Here is a 10,000-nt window from a genome sequence, read left to right on the forward strand (position 1 = left end):
TGTGTGTGTGTGTGTGTGTGAGTGTCTGTGAGAGTTTAATACAAATGAGCTGTCTGGCATTGATGTCCCCTCCTCGAGTGTGCAGGAAATGGGGTGGAGATGCGGGAAGTTGAAAGTGATATGTGAGCCCCTCTGCAGTGCTGAGCGTCGGGGAGGTTCCACTGTGAAGCAGGTTTGGGCAAATTGGCCGTAATGTGCACGTCACACTGCTGGTGTAACAGGATCTCCCACCCCCCTTTCATCTACCAGACGCTCCATCCCTGCACATGTCTGAGTAGGTCTGTGTGTGTGTGTGTGTGTGTGTGTGTGTGTGTGTGTGTGTGTGTGTGTGTGTGTGTGTGTGTGTGTGTGTGTGTGTGTGTGTGTGTGTGTGTGTGCATTAGAGGATGGATACCCGACCCGAGCCCGTCGAACCCGTCGGGCCGGGTTCGGACAAATATTTAGAAATTATACTCGGCCTCGAAGTTCGTTTTTGAGAATAACATAAATCACATTTAGGATAACAGCCTTCTTCCTGTGGCAGGGATTTGTTTATGTCCTAGCTGTGACAACGCGATTATAGGCATCATGGAGGAAGTTAAAAACAAACGGTCATCTGCAATACTAAACGAAGGGAAATCTACTGTGTGGAGATATTTCTGCTTAGTAGTCGATGCGGATTATAATGAGGCTGTTGGATATGTCCAATGTAAGAAGTGTGAAGTTTTAATGAAATATGATTGCTGCCATCCTCTTTCTCCAAAACAACATGGATTAAACCTTGATGGTTGGACTATGTAGATAGTTTTAAAAAACGAACGTTGCCGTGCACTTAAAGTTTTGAACAAAAAAAAAAGGTCGTCAATGGGAAGACTTGTTTGTTGTTCCTCCTCTGGTGTAGCATATAACGTAAGTTTTATTTAGGCATTGCAGATGTCTGGCATGTGTAATGTGTAGGCTATTTCATTCCGTTCTTGCAATGTGAATAATTTAATTTAAATATGCTTATTTGCCCTCTTGTGCGCGCTTGTGCGTTTAACAGCGCTTGTTTGTGTGAGCAAGTGCATTTATATGAGTTTAATAAAGGCAGGCTATTCGTAAAAAACATACGTAAATGTGTCATTAGTATTAGTTGAGACATTGACTCCGTCGGGATCGGGTCAGGTTCGGACAAAATATTTGAATGGCTGTCGGACGCGGGCCGGGCTCAGGCACTACTCTGTCGGACGCGGGCCGGGCTCGGACAGAAAAATTTGGCCCGATCCACCCTCTAGTGTGCATATGGGTACAGTCTTCTCCCCAAGGACGATAAACATCATCTCATTTTTAAAAAACATTGTATAAATGTTCATCATAGCAGCCTTCCACAAATGAACCTGGTACCATGTTTCAGGGAAGACAACCTAATTTTCCTGTCGCATGGAAACAATCGAACCAAAACAATGAAAGGAGCCAAGGGCAGCGTGAGATTATGCTCATCTACAGTAAACACTTCAGTGATGGACTCTGAGCCTAGGAGAGAGGGGGCAGGAGAGAGAGAGAAAAATAAAAACAAAACCCAGTTACCATTTCAAGCCATTTGCATTCTGACAGTGTTCGGCGGGGAGCCAGGGACAGTGCAGAGCGTTGCTAAGGCACCGGTGGCAGGTGGTGGGGTGGGGATGGTGGTGATGGCTGGGGGGGGGGGGGGGGTTGCTGCCTGGCTGCTCAGCATGAGGACCGTGAGAGGAGTGGCTCGGCTATTGGAGCCCGCGGCGCCCACGGTGCGGTGCCTACTCTGGCCATCCGTAATCACCGAAGCCTCATTTATCTGTCTAATTTGTCTTCCTGATTGCAGGAGTTGAGCCTCTCAGCGTGGCCTGTGAGCACAGGGAGAGGACAGCAGATTAGGGGAGATGAGCGGGATGAGGGGACACCTGTGGAGGGACAGCCGCCGCTGGCCTCTCGAGGGGGGACGGAAACAGGCAGCGGCAGGCCAAGAGCGGGGAGGCGGGAGAGGAATATATGCCCAGTGGTTTGTGGGACATCAAAAAGCGTCCGCGTTGGACTCCAGAAAGACAAACGATGGACTAACGTTTGCCACATGCACAATGTGCTGGTGATTAAAGACTGGCCATGTCGTCTGTATACACCGTGTCCATCACCAGTCCATCTGGGCCCAATCAGGTCAGGGGAAATCTGAGGAGAGAAGTCAGCTGGCCAATCACAGCCGGACGGGAGGAATATGAGTCAACTCATTAACCCCTAAACCTGCAGGCGTATTCATCTTGTTTTAGCCTTCAGTTATCCATGGGTATGGACATGGATAAACAATTTAACAGACCTTGATGAATACCCGCCGCTATACACCCACACAAAACACTCACAAGCACACACAGTGATACACACAATCACACACGCAAACACACACATACACACACACACACACACACGCAAACATACACACACACACGCAAACATACACGCGCGCACACACACACACACTTAATCTCTGGGTCTCAGAGGAAGTACTGTGTGAATGTAGGACACATAGGGATATAGCTCCAGAGCAGGTTCTTCACCGTTCTGGCACATTAGCAGGGAAGGGAAACACAGGCAGACTGGGAACAGAAGACCGAGAGAGAGGGAGAGAGAGAAAGAGAGAGAGGGAGAGAGAAAAAGAGAGAGAGAAAGAGGGAGAGAGGGAGAGAGAGAGGGGGGGGGAGACATGGGAGAGAGACAGGGGGAGCGAGAGAGAGAGAGAGAGACAGGGGGAGTGAGAGAGAGAGAGAGGGGAGAGAGAGAGAGAGAGAGAGAGAGAGTGAGAGAGAGAGGAGAGAGAGAGAGAGGAGAGAGAGAGAGGGAAGAGAGAGAGAGAGAGAGAGGAGAGAGAGAGGGAAGAGAGAGAGAGAGAGAGAGAGAGAGAGAGAGAGAGAGAGAGAGAGAGAGGAGAGAGAGAGAGGGAAGAGAGAGAGAGAGAGTGAGAGAGAGAGGAGAGAGAGAGAGAGAGGAGAGAGAGAGGGAAGAGAGAGAGAGAGAGAGAGAGAGAGAGAGTGAGAGAGAGAGGAGAGAGAGAGAGAGGAGAGAGAGAGAGGGAAGAGAGAGAGAGCGAGAGAGAGAATGAGAGAGAGAGGAGAGAGAGAGAGAGAGGAGAGAGAGAGAGAGAGAGTGGAGGAAGCCGAAGCTGCACAGTATGTAATAGCGTTAGCAGGGACCCATGCAGTGCTGGCCAATGATAAGGTTTAATAGGTTCAAGCAGAGCCGCAGAAAATACTAAGGGTGGATGGAAAGAAGGGGGAGAGGAAGAGAAGGAGTGAGTGAGGGATGGAGGGAGGAAGGAGGGAGGGATGGAGGGAGGGAGGGAGGAGGGAGGGTAGGTGGGTGAGTAATACTGTGAGAAGTGCCGGACTTCCACTCAACTCGTTTCATCTCTCCCCTGCCTTTCCCCCTGCTTTCTTCTTCAGTTCTTTTTTCTCTTTCTTTCTATCTCTCTCTTTTGACTTGTGGGCCTCCTCTGTGACCAGTGTCCTCTGTGTAGGTCAAGTCTCACTCAGACCACTGCGACTCACTTAAGACTACACTGGACACAACTGTCACAACAATCAAGCTGGCATATTCCTGAACACTACTCCTAGGTTAGAGTCAATAGTGTCTGGAGTGGAGAGAGAGAGAGATGGAGTGGAGAGAGAGAGAGAGATGGAGTGGAGAGAGAGAGAGAGATGGAGTGGAGAGAGAGATGGAGTGGTGAGAGAGATGGAGTGGAGAGAGAGAGAGAGATGGAGTGGAGAGAGAGAATAGTGACTGGAGTGGAGAGAGAGAATAGTGACTGGAGTGGAGAGAGAGAATAGTGACTGGAGTGGTGAGAGAGATGGAGTGGTGAGAGAGAGAGATGGAGTGGAGTGGAGAGAGAGATGGAGTGGAGAGAGAGAGAGATGGAGTGGAGAGAGAGAATAGTGACTGGAGTGGAGAGAGAGAATAGTGACTGGAGTGGTGAGAGAGATGGAGTGGTGAGAGAGAGAGATGGAGTGGAGTGGAGAGAGAGATGGAGTGGAGAGAGAGAGAGATGGAGTGGAGAGAGAGAATAGTGACTGGAGTGGAGAGAGAGATGGAGTGGTGAGAGAGAGAGATGGAGTGGAGAGAGAGATGGAGTGGAGAGAGAGAGAGAGAGAGAGAGAGAGAGAGAGAGAGAGATGGAGTGGAGAGAGAGAATAGTGACTGGAGTGGAGAGAGAGATGGAGTGGTGAGAGAGAGAGATGGAGTGGAGAGAGAGATGGAGTGGAGAGAGAGAGAGAGAGAGAGAGAGAGAGAGAGATGGAGTGGAGAGAGAGAATAGTGACTGGAGTGGAGAGAGAGATGGAGTGGTGAGAGAGAGAGATGGAGTGGAGAGAGAGATGGAGTGGAGAGAGAGAGAGAGAGAGAGAGAGAGAGAGATGGAGTGGAGAGAGAGAATAGTGACTGGAGTGGAGAGAGAGAATAGTGACTGGAGTGGAGAGAGAGAATAGTGGCTGGAGTGGAGAGAGAGATGGAGTGGAGAGAGAGAGAGATGGAGTGGAGAGAGAGAATAGTGACTGGAGTGATGAGAGAGAGAATAGTGGCTGGAGTGGAGAGAGAGATGGAGTGGAGAGAGAGAGAGAGAGAGAGAGAGAGAGAGAGAGAGATGGAGTGGAGAGAGAGATGGAGTGGAGAGAGAGAGAGATGGAGTGGTGAGAGAGAGAGATGGAGTGGAGAGAGAGAATAGTGGCTGGAGTGGAGAGAGAGATGGAGTGGAGAGAGAGAGAGAGAGAGAGAGAGAGAGAATAGTGGCTGGAGTGGAGAGAGAGATGGAGTGGAGAGAGAGAGAGAGAGAGAGAGAGAGAGAGATGGAGTGATGATCTCTTCATTGATCTCATCATCTCCACTCCTGGATGACCCACACACTATTACTTGCTTTCTATCATTTTTCTATCATATTCTGTCACTTTCTTTCTCTCTCTGGTTGTCTAATGTCCTTGGTTGTTTTTTTTCTCTCTCCCTCCCTCGCTTTCTCTCTCTCTCTCTATCTCTCTCTCACACACACACACACACACACACACACACACACACACACACACACACACACACACAGCAAGAGAGAGATCCACACACTGACTGACACACTCTGTCTGCACTCAGCCTCGATCGCTCGTTGAGATGAGGGGAGCTGGAGAGCCGTGGCCCCGGCCCCTCCGCCTGGCTACCCAGCACTGGATTAGGCCAGGGAGGGCTGCTGACTGCGGGCCATCTGGGTGAAATCCCTCAAGTCACCGGGGCTTCTGGCTGCTAGGCACACTCAGCTGCACACCGCCGACACAGACACAGACACACACACACACACACACACACTCACAGACCCCCGCAAGAACACAGCATTAACTCACTCATCCCTCAGCCAATACGCATGCGTTTGAGCCAACGCACTTTTACACACACACACACACACACACACACACACTCACACACACACACACACACACACACACACACACACACACTAATTCTCTCACTCTCTGCAGTAGTCCTAACACCCTTCGATTTTCTGTTCCCTCTAACCCTCTCTCCATCAGGCAACTCTTTTTTATCCTCACAGCATCTGGTGTATCAATATTGCACAAATGAATATACATACACACACACACACACACACACACACACACACACACACACACACACACACACACACAGACACAGACACTAATAAATGTTGATCAACTCAAACACATCAAAGAACAAACACATCCACACAAACAAGTCCACCCACACACGTCCACACACACACACACACACCACCTCACGTCTTCTTGAAAAAAAAAAAACACACTGCAGCCCCCCGTTCGCTGGCCGCAACGAGTTCATTAGCGCTCTAAATGCGTACAGTCCAGTGTAATTACTTTCTGGAGTGAATGACAAATATGTCTTTGCTGCACTAATGAGCACGCTCATTAACCCTTCACCGCCCATCACCCCGCCTCACTCTCGGCGAGGGCTGAGGCGGGAACTCGAGTGCAGAGGTGAGGCTTCTCTCCGCAGGCTGGAGCCGTGTGGAGCGGTGAGCGTGGGCTGACTCTCCCTCTGGTGAAGAACACACTAAAGCAGTCCACCCCCACACCCTCCCGAGTTTGTTTTTGGCAGCGGTCGGCGCTCTCAACCGGCACAACACAAAAAAACCTCCTCAGAGAACCCCCAGAGTCTCCAGCCCTTAAACTTTGGCGATATTAAAAACAGTAAATCCTCCTGAAGAGGCAGGAAGAAAAGCTCTCTCCCGTCTCACCGAGATGCACGCTCTCTGCGTCCCCACATCAATTCTATATATCACAGTCTCTTTACTCTGCTTTCACTCATCCCGCTGTCTAAATGCAGCCCCAATGGTTGGCTGCCTGGAGAGAAAACATATGTCTTTACACAAAGATTAAGAACAAATAGAAAGTTATTGGGACTGCACTCAACTGAATTTGGTGTGTTGATTTTCCGGCATAGTTTATTTTTTAATAAGGCTGGGATGGTTGTGCTTGCTCTATTTAGATTATTGTGCAGCAGAGCTGGAGGGCTGTCATACATCCAGTATGAGACACAGGTGTTCTCTTTACATTCTTCAAAGAGCACAACTGCTCGAACAAATAGTGCTTTTAATGACTGCATGCTTTCAAAGCAGATCAAAAGAGCTCTTGTTGCAGATCAGGCCGCGGCCATGATAATTGGGTTTACTGGAAACTGTGTGATCTCTTGTCCTTTCAGCTTCCCCTCCATAGTTCATCATGAGCATGAGACAAAGAAAAAGCGAGTGACACATTCACCTCACATAAAAGATACCCCTCCTTCCCTCCCTCCCTCCTTCATTTTTTATCTTTCTCTTCTGCCACTCCTGTTGCTCATTGTTTGGCTGCAGCCATGCTTGCTTTCCTTCACAGAAAAGTTGTGTATCTGCTTCGTGCTGCTTTCAAAGAAAAGAATGTCCGACCTTTACTAAAGTATTTTTCTATCTGTCTTTCACTCTTCTTGCTGTCCATCTGTGTGCAGTGCTGTGCTGTGTTGTGATGTGCTGTGCTGTGCTGTGCTGTGCTGTGATGTGTTGTGCTGTGCTGTGCTGTGTTGTGCTGTGCTGTGCCGTGCCGTGCCGTGCCGTGCCGTGTTGTGTTGTGTTGTGCTGTGTTGTGTTTGAGCACAGATGGTGTGTGTCTGTGTGCTGTGCTGTGCTGTGCTGTGCTGTGCTGTGCTGTGCTGTGCTGTGCTGTGCTGTGCTGTGCTGTGCTGTGCTGTGCTGTGTTGTGTTGTGTTGTGTTGTGTTGTGTTGTGTTGTGTTGTGTTGTGTTTGAGCACAGATGGTGTGTGTCTGTGTGCTGTGCTGTGCTGTGCTGTGCTGTGCTGTGCTGTGCTGTGCTGTGCTGTGTTGTGTTGTGTTGTGTTGTGTTGTGTTGTGTTGTGTTGTGTTGTGTTGTGTTGTGTTGTGTTGTGTTGTGTTGTGTTTGAGCACAGATGGTGTGTGTCTGTGTGCTGTGCTGTGCTGTGCTGTGTTGTGTTGTGTTGTGATGTGCTGTGTTGTGTTGTGTTGTGTTGTGCTGTGTTGTGCTGTGCTGTGCTGTGCTGTGCTGTGTTGTGTTGTGTTGTGTTGTGTTGTGTTGTGCTGTGCTGTGTTTGAGCACAGATGGTGTGTGTCTGTGTGCTGTGTTGTGCTGTGCTGTGCTGTGCTGTGTTGTGTTGTGTTTGAGCACAGATGGTGTGTGTCTGTGTGCTGTGCTGTGCTGTGCTGTGCTGTGTTGTGTTGTGTTGTGCTGTGCTGTGTTTGAGCACAGATGGTGTGTGTCTGTGTGCTGTGCTGTGCTGTGTTGTGTCGTGTTGTACTGTGTTGTGTTGTGTTGTGTTGTGTTGTGCTGAGCTGTGCTGTGCTGTGTTGTGTTGTGCTGTGCTGTGTTTGAGCACAGATGGTGTGTGTCTGTGTGCTGTGTTGTGCTGTGCTGTGTTGTGCTGTGCTGTGCTGTGCTGTGCTGTGTTTGAGCACAGATGGTGTGTGTCTGTGTGCACGTACCTATGGCCATGAAGTCCTCCAGGTCCCAGGGCTGAAGCTGGGCGACGGGTCCACTGTAGAGCAGCAGGCCGTCCACAACCTCCGTGATGAACTCCAGGGAGAGGTGGCTGTCGAAGCAGGGCCTTATGGGAGGAAACCAGGCATAGCCGTCGCCATGGAAACTATGCTTGGTCTGCTGGCATTCGGGCCCTTCAAACTGCGGAGGGCACTGGCACCTGGGTCGGACACAGGGGCAGAGGAGGGTCAGAACAACATGCACACACACACACACACACACACACACACACACACACACACACAGAGACATGGCACTGTCACCTGGGTCAGACACAGGGGCAGAGGAGAGTCAGAACACAGGAGTGATCGATGGAACAAGCCGCGACATCATCACCCTGTCTCAGAACACAGACACTAACACACACACACACGCACACTCTAACACATACTGTTACACACTAACTGACACACACATACACAACACACCCAAACGCAAATACACACACACACACACACACATTTACACAGTAACACACATGCACAACACACACAGACAGAAACACACACAGCAAAGACACAGACTATACAGCAAAGAACTTTCTTTTGTTTGACTGAGCAGGTCCTGAAATTCTGCCCAGTATATGCCGTACACAATATCCCGACTTCTTAGTATATCTGATAGGGATGGGCATTCGATTAAATTGTCTTAATCGATCGTCGGGAGAATTAACGATCGATTTTCGATTAATCATTAATATTTTTATATTAAAATTCACTATTTATAGGCTATCTTAAAATGCAGTGAAAATAGAAAAAACACAGCGTGTTTCCTCATTGAGATATTTATTACAAGATGAACAACTCTTGTGGCAGTTAAACTTACAAGATGGACAACTCTTGTGGCAGTTAAACGGGATCCGTTCAATGGTTACACTTGAAAATATGCGCTGCTGTACTCTTAAGCAGCGGAGCCGACAGCTAGAAGCCGGTGCTCATAAACACAACTGACCTTCGGTTTTTTTTCTCTCTAACTAATTAATCTCACATTTTGAAATTCATTCATCTAGATTCATCGTGATTAAAAGTTTGTTTTCTTCTAAAGACTAAATCTTATAAATTAACGAGTAATCACTTCATTCATTATTTTAGACACTGTTGTTTAATTGTATTTTGTTCGTGCTCTCTCGCCATCAGCCAAGGAATGTATGCGAGACACAATGGTGCCCCTCGACGGTAAATCGTAAGAATTGTCCCCTGAAGCAATTCGAATCACCTCAGTCAGCCCACCGTCTTCAACTATGTTGATGGGCCGACAGTCACCCGCAACCTAAACTGCTACAGCGTTGGTAACTTTTTCACGGACTGGTCTAGTTGATTTCCTAGAGAAGTCGTGGAGTGTGGGTTGGCGACCATCTAACCTGGGACTGCTTTCTGTCGGGTGCTTTGCATTAAGGTGATAACTTAAACACGAGCTGCTTCTGTGATAGCTACATTCAGCTTGACAAATGCTACATACAACTTTAGTTTTGTCGATTGTTCTGTCATTTTGCCTCTTAAACAGAAACTTTCCGCCCAACAATCCCTCAGCCCTCTCCATCTTCAACTACCGTCTCGGTCTCTTCTATCTAACTGACTGCAGACAAGGGGCGGTTTCGTGCCACGGGTCAACGCGCACCGGAAGTAAACAAAGTTGCGTTAACTGCGTTCAAATATTTGATTGCATTAATCTCCGACACAATAATCTCATAGAATAACGCGTTAACTTTGACAGCCCTAAAATAAATAAATTACACGCACACTACGCAACAGAACATGCATTAGTTTTAATCGATGAAAAAATAATTTCATCGAGGAAATTCTTAATGATCAATTAATCGATCGTCGATTAATTATGCCCATCCCTAATATCTGACAATCTCCGATTTGCTTTGTAGTGAGCTGTCATGGCTGAAGCTCTAGTTTAAGCTCAGGGAACGTGCAAATCGAGCTAACTGCTCCTAAGTGTTG

At 48.4% G+C, this 10,000-nt stretch overlaps 1 protein-coding gene across 1 annotated transcript in view; it reads right to left on the minus strand.

Annotated features, from left to right (window-relative positions):
* The window catches only part of si:ch211-186j3.6 (neural-cadherin), a 168,466-nt gene that overhangs the window by 33,825 nt on the left and 124,641 nt on the right, over positions 1 to 10,000 (minus strand). Inside the window, exon 23 of the mRNA XM_031569628.2 lies at positions 7,997 to 8,211. Within this exon, the coding sequence (XP_031425488.1) occupies positions 7,997 to 8,211 (215 nt within the window). The remainder of the gene's footprint in view (positions 1 to 7,996; positions 8,212 to 10,000) is intronic.

This window comes from Clupea harengus, chromosome 6, assembly GCF_900700415.2.
Source record: "Clupea harengus chromosome 6, Ch_v2.0.2, whole genome shotgun sequence".
Classification (NCBI taxonomy): domain Eukaryota; kingdom Metazoa; phylum Chordata; class Actinopteri; order Clupeiformes; family Clupeidae; genus Clupea; species Clupea harengus.